The sequence below is a fragment of the Aotus nancymaae genome, unplaced genomic scaffold, assembly GCF_030222135.1.
Source record: "Aotus nancymaae isolate 86718 unplaced genomic scaffold, 86718_ANA_hifiasm-v0.15.2.pri h1tg000058l, whole genome shotgun sequence".
In the NCBI taxonomy this organism is placed as follows: Eukaryota; Metazoa; Chordata; class Mammalia; order Primates; family Aotidae; genus Aotus; species Aotus nancymaae.
This window is the reverse complement of record NW_026988472.1, coordinates 21,212,780-21,235,966: the sequence shown is the minus strand read 5'-3', so window position 1 is coordinate 21,235,966 and position 23,187 is coordinate 21,212,780. Positions and strand designations below refer to the sequence as shown.

At 41.0% G+C, this 23,187-nt stretch overlaps 1 protein-coding gene across 1 annotated transcript in view; it reads right to left on the bottom strand.

Annotated features, from left to right (window-relative positions):
• Nucleotides 1-3,983: 3,983 nt before the first annotated feature.
• Nucleotides 3,984-23,187, bottom strand: part of SRPX (sushi repeat containing protein X-linked) — a 71,314-nt gene continuing 52,110 nt past the window's right edge. Inside the window, exons 5-10 of the mRNA XM_012448110.2 lie at nt 19,859-19,985; nt 15,748-15,869; nt 14,854-15,033; nt 11,614-11,747; nt 9,128-9,249; nt 3,984-4,510 (exon numbers count right to left, since the gene is read on the bottom strand). Of these exons, the coding sequence (XP_012303533.2) occupies nt 4,327-4,510; nt 9,128-9,249; nt 11,614-11,747; nt 14,854-15,033; nt 15,748-15,869; nt 19,859-19,985 (869 nt within the window). The 3' untranslated portion in view covers nt 3,984-4,326. The remainder of the gene's footprint in view (nt 4,511-9,127; nt 9,250-11,613; nt 11,748-14,853; nt 15,034-15,747; nt 15,870-19,858; nt 19,986-23,187) is intronic.

The window sequence follows — 23,187 nt, the reverse complement described above, 5'->3', positions numbered from 1 at the left end:
GGAAAAGAAATCATTAAACAAAAAGACACTCACATTTTTATGTTTACAGATGCACTATTCACAATAGCAAAGATATGGAATCAATCTAAGTGTGCATCACAGATGATTGGATAGAGAAAATATGATGTTACACACACATACATGCACACACACAATGGAATATTACTCAGCCACAAAAAGAATGAAATCGTGTCCTTGACAGCAACATAAATGGAACTGGAGGCCATTAAGCAAACTAACTCAGAAACAGAAAGTCAAATACTATATGTTATCACTTTCAGGTGAAAACTAAATAATGTGTACACATGGATGTAGAGTGTGGAATAAGAGTCATTAGAGTTTCAGAAGGGTAAGAGTTGGTGAGGGTGATAAATGAGAAATTACTTAATGGTTATAATGTGTACACTATTTGGGTGATGGTGACACCAAAAGCCTAGACTTCACCATTATGCCACATATCCATGTAACAAAATTGCACTTATACCCTCTAAATTTATGCCTATAAATAAATAGCCATGTCCCCAGTTAAGAAGTTGTCAGCAGCTATGTAAACCAGAAGAAGCCATCCTTCAAACTGCACCCCAGTGATCTTTGCCTCTTAGTATCCATGCTATTGTGTTGTCCTCTCCCCCATTGAATGGGGCTGATTTGCTGGACCAACAAGATACTCCTAAAGAAACAGTGTTTGTCTTTTGATACTATGTCATAAAAGATATTGCCTCTTGCACTTTTCTCTTTCTTGGATCACTTCTACCAGAGGAATTGAACTACCATATTATGAGAACATTCACGCAACACTCTGTGGAGAAATCCATGTGGGGACAAACAGACAGCTCTTCCAATAACCAGCACCACTTGCCAGTCATGTGAGTGAGCCACCATGGAACCAGATCCTCCAGCTTCAGTCAAGCCTTTGACTGCAGTCCCAGCCAAGATATGACAGCAATCTCAAGAGAGACTCCAAACCAGAATTGGCCAGCTAAGTTGCTCTTAAGTCCCTGACCCACAGAAATTGTGAGAGATAAAATGTTTGTTGTTGTTTTAAGACACCAAGTTTTGGGGTAATTTTTACTGCAGGAATAGTATAGGGATCAACTTCCTGAGCACTAATCCTTGCTTCAATATGCACTGCCTTTCCTCTCCTTCATCGCCCACTCCAATGATCTAAGGTCAAGAGTTGACAGTTTGTATAGGTAAAATCTGCAGTTCTCTGTGAATGGACTAGACTCTTTCACCTTCCAGTTCATCCTTCACTAGATTTCTAATAATGGCTACTATTGGACTAATCTCCCACAGATAACAACTATATCTGGACAAATGTGTGTGTGTGTGTGTGTGTGTGTGTGTGTGTATACGTGTGTGTATATATACGTATTTATGTATTTATGGATATATGTGTGTATATATATATACATGTGTGTATATATGCATATATTGTGTGTGTATATATATATATACACGCACACACACATACACACACATATTACAAACTGCCCTTGGACAAAAATTTTAAAAAATAATGTGTATACATAGTATATATATATATGTGTGTGTATATATTATATTTGTATATATACTATATATAAATATACATATTTGTATATGCCCACACTACCTGAAGACATTGGAGAGAGGCCAAAAAGCAGGCAGATACTGAAGGGCAGTCATCACTTGAGAAGGCAAATAAATCAGGGTTTTAAAAAAAATTGCCTACCCCAAAACCTAAAATGCAATTAAAAAAAAAAAAAAAGAAAGAAAGAAAGAAAAGATTTAAAAAAAAAAAAAAATTGCCTAAGGGCAGGTTGTAGTATGCACCATGCTGCAGTTTAAGGTAGGGGAGGCTTAAATGAAGACAGAAAGCCTGTAGTCTTACTGGCTTGACGAAACAGAAGAGAGAGTAAGGGCAACTACAGTAACTGAAAAGTGAGGAGGAAAATCTCAGAAAGGAGAGCGTCTGACAAGGGGATCCTTAGATTCTATAATTTCTGATTGATCACTGAACCATACATGTGCGGACTGGGAGTGGAAGCAGACTCCAAGCAGTCCAACTAAGTTTAAAAGAACCAAACTGAGATTTCAGCTGTTATCTACTGAAGTGGAGACAGTTTTCCATTTGAGTTCAGCCCATTTAACTGCCTCCCTCTTCCCTACACACACACACACACACACCACACACACATATGCATGTGTAGAAGTTCTGTGGTACCAAACTGTGATCAAGCAGAACTAGGAATTTTGTTTGTTTTTATGAGGTCCAAAAGGTACATAGAAAAGTTCTGTGAGATTTCCAGTGGGAAACCAGTTCTCTAGAGAGAGGCTATTAATTACTCTTTAGAAATGTCCCCAAATTTTGATGCAGTGTATTTATTTTTGAAATATCATAGTGCATTCATTCATCTTGAAATAGTCTGTTGATCTTTTTGGGAAAAGTGCTTGCAATATTCCAAGTCATCAGGTAAACTGGTTTGAAGAAATCCAAGGAGTTCCTTAAATGTCAGCTCATCTTCAAGGCTTGAACTTTTCAGGGTATGGAGCAAAGGGCACAGGCTGACGTGTCAAAGACAAAAGAGCTTTAACACAGGTAGAGGCAGATATATGCTTGCCTAATTGTGACAAATGATCTCTTGAAATTTTCTTTTTTTGTTTCCATAAGTTTTCGGAGAACAGGTGGTATTTGGTTACAAGATTAAGTTCTTTAGTGGTGATTTGTGAGATTTTTGGTGCACCCATCACTGAAGCAGTAAACACTGAACCAAATTTGTAGTCTTTTATCCCTCTCCCTATTCTGATCCCTCTTGAACTTTTCATGGTTTCCAATTGGTAACTATTTGATATTCCTCTATGAGCCATGCCATTGACCTTTATCTGATACATTTGAAGAAGACAGAAGTGAAAGAGTGGCTTCTAGTATGCTTTGTGAACAAAATCATGTTTGTAAATAGAGTGTAAACCTATTGACAGTTCAGCAATTGCCCTGCCTAATATTAAAAAATATATATTAAATCTGCTTTCTGTGTTAAACCCCTGCATGTTAGAATTCATTTATTGTTTCTATGAGGTCCAAAAGGTACACAGAAAAGTTCTGCAAGATTTTCAGGGGGAAACCAGTGGGAAGCATCATTCACTTAGTCATTTTGTTTAGGAATAGATTGTGAACCAAACATATTCTGAAAAAGGAAGAAAAATTTCAAGGTTTGCATGGGAGAGTTGAGGAGTCTGGCTACTGTTTAAAAACCAATGTGTGATTTTTCAGGCCTGATCATAGGCAATGACAAAGACTACCTGGCAGGTCTCACCAGGAAAGCTGCCCTTCACCCACCAGACTTGGCGCACAGCCCGCATATGGCAGTCTCGGTGGGGTGCTGCACTCCAAGACTCAGACCCCCCTGGCCAATGATGCTCGTTCACATATTTACATTCTGAGCTTGGTGCCTTCATTTCTAGGTCCTTTATCTGAGGCCTTGAGCAAGAGGACTTCAGGTTCCTCTGCTGAGATCTTATGGGGTAAGGAGAAGGGGAAAAGTTTGAAGATACTTTTCTTCACTCTGCCTCAGTACCCAGGACTTTTCCAGTCCGACCCCACCACCCAACTTGAGGGTCCATAAAACTGCCAGAGCCTTTTCTTTGGGGCTCCCTCAACAGAAAGATGACCCCACGTCTGTGCTACTCCACTTGAATCTTGACCAGCGTGCTGTCCTACAAGGGAAAATGGAACAGTGAAATTCATGTTTTCTCTGGTTTTAGACACTTTCTTGTTCCATCACAGTGATTAAAGGCTTAACTCTTTCATTTTCGGCTTGTGGCTTTAATTGCCTACTTGAACACCTGACAGCTCAGCTCTCTCCCAGCTCAGCAGAGCTCCTAAAAAGACTAATTGAATTTTTTCCATTCTTAAAACACCACTAAGAATCACAATCCTAAATCCATTGACCATACTAAGCAAGTATGGCTGGTGCTTGATAAACAAAGTGAGTTCTACTAAATTTGCTCCAAAACATTTTATTAATAAAAGTCTTATTTAAAAAACAAAATAGAAAAGAGTTAGGTGTCACATTGAATAACATGTTGATAGCTTGTGTATGGTTATGTGTTCTAATTTCTCTGGGGTAAAAAAAGAAAGAGTAAATATGGTCATATAATTTTTTGAAACACTTCCAAGTACAAAAAGCAGCATGCTAATTTTTAAGTGCAAAGAAAGCTCATAATAAAATAGACTTTAAAAATTACAAATAAAAATCTGTACATCAAGGATATTTTTAAGGCTTTCCCGTGTGCATGTCACCATGTAGACAATGAAGAGAAACTGCCAAGAGAGGAATCATCACGTCAGGTGCTACAGTTCTGGCCCATTTCAGCTTGCAGGACCATCTCCTCTTTTCTCAAGGGAAAAGTGTCAATTAGGTTGAACAGGGCCACAGGCATCACCAGGGAGACATAGCGCTCTTTGTCCATCCCATGCTTATCTACTAGCACCATACTGAAGGAGTAGAGTGGGATTCGCAACAACAGCCTGTGGCAGACAGAAAAGAGGAGACAAAGTCAAACCATGACTCCCAAGGGTCCTGGTGGATCAACCAGAGCCCTACTGTAACAGAGTGTAAAGAGAAAGCCTTGATACCATGAAGGACTGAATCATCCTTTAGACCCTGTCTACTCAAAGTGTGATCCTTGACCCAGCAGCATCACATGGGAACTTGATAGAAATGGAGACTCTCATGCCCCACCCAAACCTACTGAATTAGTATCTGCATTATTGTCAAGATCCCCAGATGACTGATATGTACATGAGAGGTTGAAAAAGCACTGCTTTAGTTTTAGATTATGGTCAGGAAGACTTCAGGCCTGCAATGGTACCATGTACCAACATTTGGTACAATCTAAGATTTTATGGAAACAGATTTTTTTTCATTAAATTGGAATCAACCCAAGTTTGGAACCAACCCAAAATCCACGCTTGCTGACTAGTGTTGCATGACCACATACACATTAGGAATAGGTCAGTGATTATGAACAGAGGTGATTTTGCTCCCCATCCCCAGGGAAAATTTGGTCATGTCTGGAGATAGTTTTGGTTGTCACAGTGGGGAGTGGAGATGTGACTGGCATTTAGTGGGTAGAGGCCAGGAATGCTGCTAAACATCCTGCAATGCACAGCCAACCCTTCCTGCCAAACAAAGAATAATCTATCCCCACATACCAATAGTGCCAAGGCTGAGAAACTCTGGGCTAGGTAAAGCTGACTGAAATAATTTCCCAGCATGATAGTTCTGACCTATTCAGTGGCCAGCTCAGGACTGCAGAGTTATAAGGGATTGAGCTTGATCTATACCCCACGTATTCTGAGTTGGTTAATCAAAATTTGTGTTCCAAATAATTCCAAAAAAATATGAAGTAGTTTCAAGTGTCTGGTGTTCTTTCTGCTCTATCACACTAGAATTTAAACTAAAAAATATGTTTTTTATATCAACACAAATATGTTTAGATGGGAATAGCTAAAGAAAGCAAACAAACAGATAAGCTGAGCCCAATGAACAAATGAGCCCACTCAGTCTCTTCTCCAGATTTTTTTTCAGTTTAGATATTTTGAGGTTGTGTATGAGCAGAATATACACTACCATCTGGATTTAAAGTGAAATATGTTTTCCTCATACAAACAGATCAAGGTTAAAAAAATTGTTAAATAAAACACAAACTGTACTTTTTCTGCCTTTTAAGAGGGAGTTTCAAGGAAGAAGGGATTAATTTGTATTTTATCCCAGTGGGGAGATAAATTGGCAATTCATTCCCATTGACTAGAAATGAAAGAAAGAGAACATGACAGTGCCTCTGCCAGGTTTCCTGTGGTTCTAAGAGGAGAACTCAGAAGCAAATGACTGCAAAGTACATTAATGAGTTCTGAACACACAAACGTAGGCTGCAAAGTAAGGTGCGAGTGAAGAGATCAACTGCTCTGCATCTTTAAGAAGAAAGGTATTGAGTTTTCTTTTGGGAGCGTGGGGGAGTTCTGGCACAGGGAGCTCTCAGGAAAGAGAGGCATAGGGCATGTGGTGGCTGAAGCCTCTGGGAAAGGGTGACCAACAAGAAATTGGAGCATTCAGGTTTTTTATCATGCTTGTGAGGCTAGGATCGGAATCCACCACCACCACCACGGTGCCACCATCTATCACACACATTCCTGTGTAAGCCTTGCGCCTTGATTTACACAGAATGTAAAGAGAGAAACTATCATGGGAAGAGCTCAGTGGTTGGATCAGTAGGCTAGCAGCAGCCACAGGAATGCTTCCCACTAGGGCTGAAAGACCACAGAAATCTTGGGGATGAATGATCGAACACCACATAGAATATGGGATGAGGTGTGATGCTGACGACAGTATTTCTGAGTTACCTATGTGTCTGTTGTCAGATTGGAAGGAATTCTTCCTGGAAAATGTTCCAGGGAACTCTGTAGACTCAAAGAATAATGTGGGTATAGAAATTATGGCTTTCTTCATCCCTGTCATCCTTGAGATTGCTGGAAAATTCCTCCAGAAAGCATGAATCAGCTCATACATTCAGATAAAAAAGAAATGAGAGCAAGAAAGAAGGCAGGTGGTGATCCTGCAACACCAGGCACCCAATCTCTTCTTTCCATTGACTCCCTTCAAGGGTTTTATCATGGCCTCGGTGCTATTTGAAAATAGTATTATAGCCAGAGAAGAGAATTTTTCGATTATCCAGGCATTGTGTTTTTCCTTCTCTTGTTTACCTTCCCATTCTTTGCCTAAAGCATCTTTTTTCCTCTGCACTACACTCCAAGGTGTGTAAAGAAACCTTTCCAATTCAAAGGGAAAAAGTCCTGCCAAGTTCTTTGTTTCTCACTGATATGTCTGGTAACACAGGCCTGCTGACCTGACACCGAATCCATTAGGTAACGCATCATCATTTCTGAGTGATCATTTCTGCATGACATTTACCTGGACTATCATCCAGCTGTACAATACAGATTGACCCTTTTTGTGAAGGCTACTGGGAAAAAATCCTATTTCAAAACTGTAAATAAAGTCTTTGGTAAAAAACTAAGCCAGTGGTCCTCACCATGTGGTCCCTTGGGAGCTCACTAGAAATGCAAATTCTCAGGTACGACCAGAGACCTACTGAGTCAGAAACTGATTCTGATTTACAGTTTAGAGCCCACAGTGTAGACTCCAGCAATACGTATTTTAACAAGCCCTCTAGGGGATTCTAATGCAGGCTAAAAGTTTCAGAACCACTACATAATGTATTTAAAATCATCTTCAACCTATAGAAGTCTATGGTAGCCCCAACATACACAATCTGAATGATAGAAGTATTTTTAATCACATTTTTCTGTTCCTCAAGTAGATTAAACAGTGTAAAATCACATCAAGATTTTATGAAGATTACACACACACACACACACACACACACACACACACACACATTCAATCCAAAAACCATTCAGAAAATTCTGTAACAAGTTTTAAAAAACCATTGACACAGGATATGAGCAAGTAGTTCTAAATAAGCAACAGCTTCATAAAACCTACTATGAAAATATTCATGATAAATATTTAGCTATCAACACAGCTCTCTGTCTTAAGTTTTGTACACTTCAACTTGAAGTATTTGTATACTAATTGTAAATATACAATATATTCTTAAAAGCTATTATCACCTCTGGAAATAGTAAGGCTGTTTCAATGAAATTTTGAGTCATTTACTACACTTAGTGCCAACATGATGCCAGTTACTGTGCTAGGTACTGAGTAGCAAATATTCAAAAGCTGTGCTACTGACCTCAAAAGTTGGTATGGGGAGGTGCTAAATGCAAATGCAGTAAAATAAAACAAATACAAAAGCATATGGGTGTACCCAGCCTTCTGCCTTCATCGACCAACTAAAGAGAACTCGTGAGTCCTCTTATTTTTCTTCCATCCCTGACCCTCTGAGTTTTTTACCTTGGTGGGAATATAGCAGAATTTTTTTGGGTGGAAGTGGTATAGATCAAACATGGGATGGGCCAAAGGTAGCTGGAAAACAGGGAAATTAGAGAAAGAAGCTATTGTGCCAATCTATAGCATCATTTGCTAAAGATATGTTTCTATCATATAACCTCTCAAGGAATTTCTGTGCCCTCTGAACAGATGTGATAGGGTTCACCAAGTCGCATTTCATTTTCTTCTTTCTGGCAATACAGAAAGACTACATTGCCCAGCCTCCCTTAAAGGTGAAATGCAATCATGTAGCTAGTTCTGGCCAATGAACTAGGAGGGTGAGCAAGGTGTGGCATCTCCAACATGAAGCATAAAGCAGTGGGTGTGAGTTTTTACTCTCTTTCCCTCCTTTTGCAGAAGCCTGAAAGACATGTGTTCTGGATGTTGATGTATAAAATGTTGTAGCCACTGAGATCCTGAGAGACAGGGAGCAGCCTGGGACCCTGAGAACAGAGATCTGTACCCTCCCACACAGGGTATGAGAGAAAAAGCTGGGTGACAAAGGAAGATATTAAGAAGTTTTGCTTTAGCCTAATCCTCCATTTCACAGTGGTCAAGAGATGCAAGTAGAAATTTGGGTTATTCAGAAATTACCTTTTGGTTGTTGAATTCTATTTCTTTAATACATCATTATTCAGAGACTAAAATCCGCGACTCCAACTTTGTAAGCGCTTTGAAAGTAAAGTATAATTATTAAAATAGAGGTATGAACAAGTCTTCTGGAAGCATGGAGAAAAAAGAGACCAAGCCTGGAAACACTAATTGGATGCCTGCACTTCTAATAAGATCAAGGATTGCTTAGGTCTTTTTTTCAGGTCCTCCTCTCCTAGCCATCCTTCCTCCACCAACCAACCAAACACACACACACACACACACACACACACACACACACACAAAGCAAAAATGATTGGTTGGAGAGTGCAAGAAATAAAACACTGGTAATTATCCACTGCACAGTTTATTTGAACAAACAGCAACATGCTGATTAGCATGGTTATAACACTCCTAGAATAAAAGCAATTAAACACTGAAGGTTGCCTGAACTCAATCCTGAATAGAAAGAAACCAGGGAACCTAATCAGTTAAAAGTGCATTCATAGGGGATAAGATTTAAGAACAGAACTTCCCCCTACCTGAGCTGCAGCGCTAGGGCTGGAGGCATAATCTTTGCTCCTATCCTGCCAATGAGCGTCGGGAACACACCCACCAGCTCCACCACGGTGATATGTCGAAGATCAAGGCCACACTGTGCTTGCTGGGAAAAAGAAAACCCAACATGGGAGGTGTGAGCATGGCTAAAGAAAGACATCCTTATCAAGCTAGAAACCGACAGAAGCAGTACTGGCCTGCCTCTGGACGTTTATTTGTCCACTCTAAACTGTACTGAAAACAGTTGAGAAATTGGGGTTAAGCTAGTGGCTATAAAACCTAAATACCTTCCTAGAGGAATCATTCAGAAATGGTTTGACAGTGGGATTTTGAAAACCTAAGCAAAATGGCAGTCTATGTATTTCCAGACAGGGTGAGACCTTGAGTGAGTCAAATTTCCTAAAAAGTGTCTAAGACCACCCCAGAGGATTCTAACTTTTTCTTTCCAAGGAGAGAAGACTATTTCCAGAGTCCACTTCATTGCCCTGTTTCCACTCTCCACACCCCCTTGTCCTATGCCCTCCACACCCAATCCCAGGGGAAACAAGGATAAAAGTTTCCAAGCCTCTAAGCTGCTCTTGGCAAGAACCTTGGGAATGTGGCCCAGTCAGCCACGTGCTAGGAGGGCTCATCAGGAATGGCAGTGGCAATTTAAAAAAAAAAAAGTAACATAAGACAAACATGATGAATTTGGCTAAATGGGAAAATAAATTTTGAAGTCCTGAAATAGGAAAACATAAAATATGTTTTACCAAAATTCCACTGAAACATCCCTATATGAGGCTACAGAACTGGTTGAAAAGTTTAAAAAGTTAGAAATAAACTTTTGTATTACTCTCCCTGAAATGTCTAAGTCAACCAAACCTTTCCTTGAAGGTTCTGGCTAAAATGCAAATATAAATATATTCTAGGGAGGAGTCTACACAAAACATCTCAACTATCTTATCCAACTAGTTGTTAAGTTAGTAAGTGTTTGAAGGGATGGGACACTAGAGCAACGATGGCAAATTTTCTCTGTAAAGGGCCAGAGAATATTTCAGACTTGGCAAGGTTGGATGGCCTCTGTCCTAACAACTTCACTTGATCACTGTAGTGTAAAAGCAGTTGTAGATCATACACAAATGAATGAGTGTGGCTGTGTCCAATAAAAATTAATTTACCAAAACTAGCCATGGGTCACCGTAAAACCTATGGTGACACAGACGAAAAGCAAGTTGTTTGGCTTAATTCATTTTTCTATGGAATAAGACCAGATGAGGAAACGCATGATCATGGAATATAGCCCACAATGTCAATTTCCCACAAAAGAGAAAGGTATAAGCTTGTGTTTTTTGAAGAGCAAGCCCCTGGCTGGGACAATAAGATACAAAGGGAGGTAAGCTGGTGGGGACTGGAGGTAAAGATGCAATGAATTTGGTTCCTTAATTCAGGGGAGCTCATAAAAATTTTATATGGCTCTTCAGAGTTCATAGGCAATTCTTCAAGTACATGGGAAGAGTGGAAACAGAGTTACTATTATCCATTTTATAAATGCTGACATGAGAAGTAAATTGTAGCCTTTGATTAAATCAAGACTGTTCTAAGCACTTAGTTCTATCCACTTCAATAAATGAATAAAATATTCTCAAAACAATATGTGCAGCGCCATATCCATGACGCAGCATACATCCTGCCTCTTTAGCATTCAGTCAGGTTGGCCACTCTTTTGCAAACCAGTATTAGGAAAAAAGCAAGCAACTTCTAGTTTGATCCTTACAGTTTCTAGTCATCCTTCCCCACACACCCCAGATGCTGGTTGCCTCATTTAGTAGCTACAAAATTTACACAGCTGAGAAGGACACATTTCCCAGAAGAATGCTCCTCAAACTTTAGACTGCTTAGAAATCATCTGGAGATTTTGTTAAAAATGTAGATTCTGACACAGTAGACCTGGGAGGCATGTCTAGAATTGGCATGTCTATCAAGCTCCCAGGTGATGCTGATGCTGCTGGTCTGGTCCATGAATCACACATTGAGAACCACTGTCTAAAAAATGGTTTTCACCCTCTGAGAGTTGAAGAAATCCCCTGGGGAAGAATGTGGGCCTTGAGGGCTCCTGGATTCCTTTCATCTCTTGGGCCAGTCTTTTGGGCAGGCAGCTAACTTATTGCTTCCAGCCAGGCATATCCTGGACAGGTTCAGCAAAGACAATTGTTCTGAGGCTAGGCCTGGACAGCATGTCAATTACACTTATTGGTGAAGACTGACAAACCTCATTAGTTGGAAAATGATTGGGTTAACTCTAAGTAGTCGATGTTAATCACGTTATGGCCCAGAACCAGAAATAAATGATGGTAGCTCTAAAGTGCCAGTTCCTGAAACCCACTGTAAGTGGATTAGGCACTGAATCTGGCCTTTGCTTTTAGTGAAATGGCTGGGCCCTTCCTGTTAAAGGTCTCCCTCCCACCTGGGCCCGGCCTCGAGGACTCACCTGCAGCATTCCTAGCTGCAGCCGGTAAAGGAGGTTTCGGGCTGTGGGTGTGGACACAATGAGGAGTCTCCTTTTCTCATAAAACTGATCCAGAAGTGCAGCTGCCGTTCTGACACCCACATTGACGTTCATGGCTGTAATCAGAAATGGCCACATGGGTCAGAAACCTTCTACTTGTTCTGGCTCAACAGAGCCTGTGATGACACACAGAACCACTTGCGTAACAAGTAAACCCTGAGATAAGGATTCACATGTAAGTAGTTTATTTGGGAAGCAGTCCGAAGAAGCACTTGTAGAGGAGTGAGGAAGTATATTCATTTCCTCTTGCTGATGTAATGACTCACCATAAACCTAGTGACTTAACATAATAAAAACTTATTCTTTTAGATACTACAGATCAGGATCTAAAAAATCCTGGTCTCATGGAGCTAAAATCAAGATATTGGCAGGGCTATGTTCCTGCAGAGGTTCTAGGGGAGAATCTGATTTCTTGTCTTTTTCAGCATCTAGAGGCCACCTTCATTCCTTGGCTAGTAGTCCCTTCCTCCATCTTCAAAGACAGCAGTGTAGCATCTTCAAATCTCTCTTCTCTCTGTCCTCTCCTTCCATCATCTCTTTCTTTGACTCTGACAACAGTTCTGCCTCCTTTATACAAGGAGACTTATGATTACATTGGGCCCATTGGGTAATCCAGGATACTCTTCCCATCTCAAAATTCTTAACTTAATTACATCTGTAAAGTTCCTTTTTTTCCTGTAAAGTAATATATTCTCAGGTTCTGGGGATAAGGATGTGGACATCTTTGGGGGACCATTATTCTGCCTATGTCAAGAAGTGAGGCAGTGAAGGAAAGAAAACAATACCAGTTGGTTATCAAGCAAGTTATTGCTGTGGGCATTTGGAACCAACTCCCACTGAGGAACTCTAGGAGATGATATACCACATACCTCAGAATTAACCCACTGGAGGGAACTGGAGTATTTACACAATTGCTCCATCATTGTTGAGGGCTGCTTCCGGGGCACTAACTCTCCATCACTTCCAGCTGGCTCTGTGCATGGGCTGACAATGCTTTGATTGCCAGAAAAGAAAAGCTCTTAGAGAGACCCAGGTAATTGCAGTAAGTAGCCTTTTGAACATAGACGGGAATGTGAAAGGCATATGGGTCAAGCACCATAGTATCTGCTGGGGAAAGGGGTGCAGAGAGGCAGAAGGGTGAGAGAATGGGCAATGGCCAGGCTGGCTTTGGAATGGCTCAGAATCTCTGAAGTCTACCACCTTGGTGCAGAAGGGACAGAGCAATGTGGGGTACAAAGGCCACAGAGCAAGCAACATAGGCATAGAGGACATGGGACAAGGCACTTTCATAATAGGTCTCCCCTTTAAGCAAATAAATGACAACTAATTCTACCATTCAAGGTCAATGAAGGATGTTGTATAGATAGGCAAGCAAACAAGCTTAGCCCCAGAGAAGAAATAATATGAGAAAAACTAGGAGATTCCATGTATGATTTATAAAATTGGTTTTCATATTTCACATTTTAGGTTTGTATTGAAGTATTTGTTCATTCACACATTCATTCATTCAGCCATTATATACTGAGTGCCTGCTATGTACCAAGCTCTATGCTAGGTACTCTGATGTCACACTGAGTGATATACAGTTCCTGCCCTCTTCCCTGCCCCAGGGGCTCAGAGGCTAAGATAGCTCTGGTCAAGAGAAATACCATGTAAGCCACCATATTTAATCTTAAATTTTCTAGTTGCCTCATTAAAAAAGTATAAAGAGGCCAGGTATGGTGGCTCATGTCTATAATCCCAGCACTTTGGGAGGCTGAGGTGGGCGGATCACGAGGTCAGTAGATCAAAACCATCCTGGCTAACATGGTGAAACCCTGCCTCTACTAAAAATACAAAAAATTAGCCGGGTGTGGTGGCATGCCCCTGTAGTCCCAACTACTTGGGAGGCTGAAGCAGGAGAATCGCTTGAACCCGGGAGGCTGCGGCAGAAGAATTGCTTGAACCCAGAAGGCAGAGATTGATGTAAGCCGAGATCACACCACTGAATTCCAGCCTGGGTGACAGAGCAAGAATCCATCTCAAAAAAAAAAAAAAAGTATAAAGAAATAGGTAGAAATGATTTTATGTTTTATTTAACCCAATATATCCAAAATATTTCAACATGTAATCAATATAAAAAATTAAGATACTTTATATTCTTTTTCATATTAAGATTTTGAAACTGGTATATATTTTACACTTATAGCATATCTCAATTCAGAATAGCCTCATTTCAAGTGCTCAATGACCACACATAGCTAGTGGCTACCACGTTGGACCACACACATCTAGGATCCTGTTAGATACCACACCCCAGGCGTTAATGCCAACATGGTGGGCATGAAGTCCTTAGGTAGGGAGTCTATAATAGGTATGTTCTTCCTACTTTAATATATGAAATTGAAGAATCTCAGGCATTTAGCTGATGGTATATATGTCTCTCTTATGATGGTATATATGTCACTTAACTCTAAATGTGAGCTTCAATTAAAAGAAGGGGATAAAGATGAAAGGGTACCAGGAAATGAGAAAAAGAGAAGTCCATAAACAAGAGATATGTCCATAATTTTCTGGCTAGTCCAAGTTTCAGACTTTTTTTACCCAGCCCAGTTTTTGTGCATCAGGAATAAGAGCTGCCATAAGGCTTTACCTGTACCAGGCACTGCTCTATTCCACTGTCCCACAGATGACCTCATTTAATCCTTACAACAACTCAAGAGGCAGATGATGTATTATTTTCTTCATTTTACATAGGAGGAAAGATTCCAAATGCCCAAGGTCTATGTGACTTTCATGCCAGTGATGCAAAGCAGGTATGTTATTGTCTCCACATGGCAGTGTACTGGTTTTATAAACAAGATCCTTACATTTCTATAACAAGAGTAACTAGAGCAGATTTTGCTGATTCATAATATCACCAAAGGCTGGCCCTAGGTTTCCACTTTGAGCTTCTTCCTTAGAGGACACGAAAGGGAAAATAGAGGATTGGCAGAGGCAAGGAGGATGGCAGATGAGATGAGCTGCAGCAGGGATCTAGGGACTATGTTCACCCACTCAGACAAAGAGGGATGGCCATGAACTTCTCAAAGTATATGAAAGGAAAACGTCTCTTGCACTGGAATCAAGAACCAAGGAGTTTACAGGTTCTGCTGCTGGCTGGAGAGAGGGCTGCATACATACCTGCACAGGTGGGCTCTGTGCCAGACCAAGCCAGGTTGGATTGACATACTCGGGCAGGGCTACCCTGGAGCTCATAGCCACCGATGCAGGAGAACTCACAGGTGGCTCCATAATTATCCCCATCGCTGGAACACTTCATGTAACCATTCTCTGGGGCATTGAGTTTGCCACAGCGTTTGACTGTAGGGACACAAGTCCAGAGGGGTCTCAGTGCTGAGCTCCCATCCACAGAGTAAGCAGAAAAGGTGAGGATGCATAGGCATCAGCTTTGCCATCAGGCTTTTACATCAGCCTGTGGAATGAGTGAGGGAGCACAAATGACTATTTGGTCAGTCAGTGAGCCTTGCAGTGGTCACCATCCATGCCAATGAGACCACTTATATCAACTGGTTTAGCCCCTAGCATTATAGATGAGGAAGTGAAGTCCAATAAAAGTAAGGAGTAAAAGATGGTTAGCAATTAGTTGCCCAAACCATTGGGCATAAAATAATCCTTAAAAACATTTTCTTTCATACCAATGGTTCTAGAACACTAAGAACATGTTCTCCTGGTGGCCCAAATTAGGGGGCTCCTATCCACTCTGGTTGTAGACAGACTCACAGGCTTCAGCGGGTCACCTATGCTCATGGATGGAAATAATTATTGAATCATCTTCTTCTGGGACAGTCAGCTACAGGCTCCTGTGAGACTAGTCCTGTGGAACTCCTTAAAGAATCTGGCAACACTGAATTCAGGTATTAAGATAGGGCACTTCCCCGAGCCTCCTTAGAGACTAATCTAAAGCTGGCAAGTCTCCCACCACAGTAGGCACTCGGGAGAGTTCTGGCTTGAGGACCTGCTTCCCTTTGCTCTTCTAAAGAGAAGGCGGAAAAAAGCAATAAGCAGTACTCTTACCTCTTACTTTAACTCGAAATTTGCAAGTGCCCTTATTCTCAGCTCTGTCATAGACTGTGTACTGGATCTTGTGGTCTCCTTCTGGAAAATGGGAGCCTGGGGGGAGGCCTTTTAGAATGACACTTAGAGAGAAAAAAGAATCAGAAACAGGAAAGACGACATTATGGACCTGACAAGCAAGTGACGACCCCTCACTCTTTACAGAACATGGAGAGACTGAGGGCAACCATTAGACCAGTTTAAGTAGAACAAAAATGTCTTGAAGAATAGAATCTCCTAAGCTGTAGTCTGTTTTAGAAGAGCAGTTTGTGACCAGAAAATGGAAGACCCAAACTACTGGGAAATTTAGACCTTTTTCTTGCTGAAGGGTAGAATGGTAGGGCAGGGGGTAGATGGGAGGAGGGAAGGTGAAAAATATAGGGCCCAAATCTCTTCCTTTAATCTCACTCTTGTTCCAGGTGGGACCTGAATTGCCTCACTGTTGGGAAGACGAGGGAATTTTCTGTGAGGAAAATCATTAGAGAATATAGTCCAAGCAGTCACTGGCAATTTGGGCCTGCAGGGGCTGCTAGAACCTTCTCTGTTCTTTCTATCTGGGCCAGTGGAGACCTTTCCTGAACAAAAGGCAAGTTCTCTGTGATTCCTTGGTTATCCTAATAATATAATAATAATAATAACGATAAGTGTTCTTTGCACTTACATAAATCTTACATGTCAGGCATGGTTCTAGGCATTTTGCATATATTTATTTAATCCTCACAACAACCCTACTAGGTAGGTAGTATTATCTCTCTTTCACAGATGAGGAAACTGAGGCATCAAAAGTTTAAAGAACTTGCCCAAGATCACACAGCTAGGGTGAGTTCATCTTTTTTCTTGGCTGTCTATACACCCAATAGGTATAGCATGATCAAATTCCATGTGTGTTTTTTTTTTCAATATACATATCCCTACAGTTCTTGGGAATTATGAGAATATTTGCTAATAATGAACATGTGGAAATATCATTGTCACCATTGAGGAAAGCCCTACATGTAGGTGGGTGAGGTGGCTGTTTACCTAGTATGAGAGAGGGGTCTTGGGAAAATGTCAGAAATCCCACTATTTTGAGACATGTTGCTGTTGACTTTAGATGCTTTAAGGTCTTTAGAAAGCACAATTTAACTTCAGATAAACCTGAGAGGAATGATACTTCAAATATAAGTGGGTGTAACCTCTCTGAGACTATTTCACCTGTGACATACAACTAACAGAAGGAGTAAATAAGGGAACTCACAAGAAGCACTTGTCTCAGAGCTTGACCCTAGAACCTTCTCCCTCACAAGGGAGCTACAGAACAGTAGCTTGGATAGGAAATGGTGGAAAGGGTCATAGGAAAAAAGCCAGGGCAGCAAGGAGCCCAAGTGAGAGCTAAAAAGGGAACAAGACAGCCTTCCCTGAACTCCTCATCCTGTTGGAGTGCATTCCCCATGGCATCCTGCTCTAAGCCTTTCTGGCCTCTGAGCTGTAGAACTCTGGAAGCAGACAGCTGCTCTGAACAAAGGGACAAGGGAGTACCAAGATACTCTTTTAAAATGTAACTCTCTTGCCACAGTGCTCACGAATGTAATCCCAGCACTTTGGGAAGCCAAGGTAGGTGGGTCACCTGAGATCAGGAGTGCAAGACCAGCCTGGCCCACATGGCAAAACCCCATCTCTACTAAAAATACAAAAATTAGCCGGGTGTGGTGGCACACACCTGTAATACCAGCTACTCAGGAGGCTGAGGCAGGAGAATTGCTTAAACTGGGAGGTGGAGGTTGCAGTGAGCCGAGATTGCACCACTGCACTCCAGCCTGGGCGACAGAGTGAGACTCTGTCTCAAAAAATTAAAAAATTAAGTAAAATGTAATACTCCTAACCATGTTATGCGAGTTACCCACAAAAACAACAAGGTGAATTTCTCACAAAGCTTGCAGACAGATAGTCATCTGATGACTTGATATTTTGTATTTATTATACAGGATTTCAACAGCAGTCAGAGTTGCAAACATCTAAAAATTTATGATGTGCTAGGGGCTGGGCCAGGCATTGTGCTAGACGCTGAAGAGTCAAAGGTAAATAAAATGCAATCCCTGATTATGTCAACTTACTTTTCAAATCGGATTGCCTAGATTTTCTTCAAATGGATTTGTGGGATGTGTATGTGACAGCAAATAATTTTTTAATGGTCAAACTTTATCTTTGAGAAGTTACAATGGGGGGAGCATAACTAGTAATATTACTTAAGCTAGATGAGGCACTGCAGGAAGATTATTGGAATGTAGGAACAAAATGTCCTGCTAGAGATGAGAGACTCAACCTCCTCTCACTAGAAAATGTACTGTTACTGCTAATCATTGTGTAAAAACGTGTTGTCATGCACAGCCTGTGTTGATAGGATTCTAGAAAGTCTTTTCTTGCTTTATGGATCACCAGGGATAAGTTAGAGGTATCCTTTTATCTACAGATGAAAACTCAGTGGGGAGCTCTAATATGCCCATGAACTTCGAGGCACAGATATGAACGTGCTAACATGGAGTAGTAGTCTCCAGGGAATATGAAGGCCAACCAAACAGTTGCAGGCCCAAATGCTAGATTGGAACAACACATAGCTAACCCTTGCAAAGGGATCCACCCATTTTTAAAAGTTTCTTAAGAGTGTTTCTCATTATGGTTGGTAAACCAACATATAAACAAAAAGCATCTCAGATATATGTCAAACTATGAATGAAACTGATCCAGAACAATGGGGTAGAGGTGGGAAACAAGGCAGAAGACACTTTCTCTCTTCTTTTTCATGAGTTTCTGTGAGTGTTTGATAGGGTCAGATTTTTTTTTTTTTTTTTTGAGACGGCGTTTCGCTCGTTACCCAGGCTGCTGGAGTGCAATGGCGCGATCTCGGCTCACCGCAACCTCCGCCTCCTGGGTTCAGGCAATTCTCCTGCCTCAGCCTCCTGAGTAGCTGGGATTACAGGCACGCACCACCACGCCCAGCTAATTTTTTGTATTAGTAGAGACGGGGTTTCACCATGTTGACCAGGATGGTCTCGATCTCTTGACCTCGTGATCCACCCGCCTCGGCCTCCGAAAGTGCTGGGATTACAGGCTTGAGCCACCGCGCCCGGCCAGATGTTTTAAAAATAAATTTAAAAGCTTTGAAAGAGATAAATACAGCCAAAAAAAACAAGGGGTGAAAAAGTTCTGCACTAAACTGTACTCAGAGCACAAGAGTGGCAGCCTCTGACATCACCTGGGAGACACGGGTGGCTTCCCAGTGCAGGTAAAGGCCTGGGGGCATGAGTAGGGTCTGCGTGGGCAGGCAATGGAGGTGGCACTATCTGTAAGTTAACCAACTGGCTTCCTCTTTCTCCTTCTGTTCCTCCTTCCCTTCTTCTCACCATTTTTTTAAATTTTTTAAAAATTTTTGTGGGTATATAGTAGGTGTATATATTTATGGGGTACGTGAAATTTTTTTATTTTTTTGAGGTGGAGTCTCACTCTGTCACCCAGGCTGGAGCACAGTGGCACAATCTTGGCTCACTGCAACCTCAGCCTCCCAGGTTCAAGCTATTCCCATGCCTTAGCCTCCCAAGTAGCTGGGATTACGGGCATGCGACACCATGCCTGCCTAATTTTTGTATTTTTAGTAGAGATGGGGTTTCACCATATTGGCCCGGCCGGTCTCAAACTCCTGACCTCAAGTGATGTGCCTGCCTCGGCCTCCCAGAGTGCTGGGATTACAGGCATAAGCCACCACGCCCAGCCAAGATGTTTTGATACAGGCGTGCAATGCATAATAATCACATCATTTACCACCCCTTATTTCTCTTTTTTCCTTCAGTAAGGATTTACTGAGTGCTAACTATGTGCCAGGCACAGTTCTGAGCATTACGGACATGGCAGTGAACATATTGTAATAGAGACAGGCAATCAACAAATACACAGGTGAAATATATAGTATGTTAGGCGATGACCAGGGGACCACATCTGAAAGCATAAATAGACCAGCATACATACACTCCCCTACTCTGGGTAGCAAACATCTCAAATAAAAGAGACAGCATCATTTCAGCTGCCAAGTTTCACCTACTCAGTAAGAATGCCGTCTGCTGTGTCTCTTCCTTCAGGGGTCTCCCAGGACACCCGGACTGTCAGTTTGTTGGGTTCTGCAATACGTTCCTTCACACTTGGGCACTTGATTCTAGGAGGTTCCATATCTGAAAATATAACCAAAACACTGTCATCATCATCGATAAATATGTAGTCAAACTGGGATTCAAGACCCAAAGTTTAAAATACCAGAACCTCTGAGTATTCCCCTTTTAGCCCTTCATTATGGTTTTACTCTCCTGCTAAGTTTTGAAGATTGTTTAAATACTCACACATGCAGAGCTAAACCTGCAATCCACTAGCATTGAGAGGTGTCCTGTGGGTAATTCATTAGCTAAAGCCTTTCCTCGTGCTTTGAAGACAGCATCACGGAAAATTAGAGAAAGGCACTCTAGCTATCATCTAGTCAGATTCAATTCAAGGCAACAAATTTTTCATGAGTGCCAATCTTATCCAAGCCTTCATTCCAACTGCTGGGGTTGGGGGTGCACAAAGGCAAGAGAATCATGTGCTCCTGACTTGTCAGATAATTTGCTATCTATTGGGGGGAATACATTACCACCCATGAAATATAACATGAGGTAAGAAAATGGCAATGCCCCAGGCAAGGTAAAACTGAATGCTATGGAGGTGTAGAGGAACCACCCAACTCTCTCATTTTACAGATGTGCAAACTGAGGCTCAGAGAACTTAACGGATTTATTTAAGACCACACATGTACATAATGGCACTGTGAATTATAATTTAATTCAGAGCACTTGCCACCAAAACAAGCTCTCTCTCTCTTCCTGCTGTCTATTAGCAACATATTGCTCAATATCTTAAAATAGGCAATGGTCTGTCTGGGTCCACTCTCCCCTCAAACTCCTAGTGAACTACACTGATGGTTTTGTGTTCGGGACAGCAGTTTTACTGTGGCTCTGGACCTCCAAAAGCCTCGCAAATTTCTTCAAGTAGTTTCTCTACCTGGTAATAGAAGTTCTGCCTCAATAGTGATATCAAGGATGGGTGGATAATGAGGGCTCAAAGTAAATGAGATATCAACTCTACATTGGGTTGTACTTCATCTGATAGCTGAAGTAAAATTACAAGAGGAAGTTCAAATTTCTACAAATTCGACTTGCTCTTTCTGAACAGGTACAGAATGTATTTAAAGAGGGCATAGTAAATCAAGGGCATTCAGCTTCACATCGCTTTACTTATCAACTGAAAGTACTAAGTGCTATTACCGCCTTAATGAAAAATCATTTGATTTTGGATGACGAATGTCTTTGAGAGACTAAATGCACCAAGTAAAATTCCTGATATACTTTCTCCTGCGTCTTGTCTAATAATTTCTCATTTTATTTAAGGTAACAAGTTATGAATAACTTATTAAACAATTTTGCCTTCAGCTATCCAAATTCATTTTCATTCTCTGTCATGCTTCAATGGAGTGTGAACTTAACAACCTTAATGCACCAGTCCTAAATTGAATAACCACTACATTTTGTTGAATCTAAGTCACTCCTAATTGTGAAATGCATCCCTATTTCAGGGATATTAAAAGGTAGAAAAAAATATGCTTCTCAGAATTGATAAAATACTATGATGAAATGGAAGATGACTTAAATGCATTCAAGATGTATATTCTTAGTTGTGAAGTTTTCAAAAAATAATTTCTTAATTTTTTACTATGATAGGTGATAGAAGACAAACTTTTGGAATTCAGATGAACATTTCACAGAAAGGCAAGCATATAATGACTTCCCCCTGCTGGTCAAATATAGCTGGCAATTACAGTATAGAAAGTGTATTTATTAGCATAGAGATTTAAATGTAAAATTACATTGTGTTACCATATTTTCTTGGAGCAGCATGATCAGAGTGAAAAGCAACTTATTCTCTGTCAGGTACACCAAATGTCTGGATAATACATTGTTGTTTCTTTGTTTGTTTTCTGGATCTAGATGTACTAACAGTGTAAGCACACAGGCTCCAAAATAGGTTATCTGGTGAAGGGTCTCAGAGCTTCCCAAAGCCAGCTTATCTCTGACTAACAATGATCTTCTGAACTGACCTAGCTTTTCAGAAACAGTGTTCTTCCAAAGAAGAAACAAGAAGAAATAAATCATTACAAATAATAATTAATATTGGAGGAATCCTTCCTACATGCCCACCCCATACTAAGAACTCTCCCTATATTATTTTATTGAATTTGCACAACCACCCATTAGACTAAGCAATGTTATTAGCATCCCATTTATAGACTGGGAAGAAGCATTTCTGCTCTTTTGGAATTTCTTTGTGGTCTGGGATTTTTAAATGCCATTACATATTTTAGTTATTTTAATAAATCAAACCCTTCTGTGTGTCTGTCTGCTGCTGACCTAGTGTTTTCCACCAACTTTTGCACACATACTGTTTTGTGATTGCCTGTCATAGCTTCCCCCTAAACCCATGAAGAGCAGCTGCAGGATTTGATCCTGACACATCCTCAAGCAGCTGCCTTCTCTCTCAGCTGATGAAACCAGTTGGTCTGCCCTTCAGCTGATGCTCCAGAGACCTAAGCCTGTTATTACCCAGACTCGGCCCGATAGCTTTTTATAAGTTACACGTTTCCATGAATGAAAGGAAGAAAGTTACTATAGTAACATAATTACTATTCCCTGTTGAATTAGGATGCCTGCAATTGTATAAAAATCTTGAAACCTTCAGTAAAAATTCTGTCCTCTGCTCTCTGCCTCATTTATTGGACACATTTGACAAACTGTCTCCCTTCTCTGTGCTCTAGTTTTCTCTGTGCATATAAAATATAAGAAACAAATATATTGCATTGTATCAACTACTATTTATCTAAGAAGCCGAACTTTTTTTTTTTTTTTTTGAGACAGGGTGTCATTTTTTCCCCTATGGCTGAAGTGCGGTGGCACAATATCGGCTCACTGTAGCCTTGACCTCCCAGACTCATGATCCTCCCACCTCAGCCTCCCAAGTAACTGGGATTATGGCCATGCACAACCATGCCCAGCTAATTTTTTTTTAATTATTTTTTTTGTAGAGACAGGGTTTTGTCATGTTGCCCAGGCTGGTCTCAAACTTGTGGGCTCAAGCAATCTGCCTGCCTTAGCCTCTCAAAGTGCCAGGATTGCAGGCATGAGCCATTAGCACCCAGCTGAAGCTGAACTATGTACTTCGGAATCCTTAACACATATAACCAGGTAGGTAGTGGAAATGAGGGAGAGGTTCAAAAGGACAATGTCTTGGCCAACAGATAACAATGAAATGCAAGTGAAGTGGCCCAGTGCCAGTTCCAGACCTTGGCCCTCA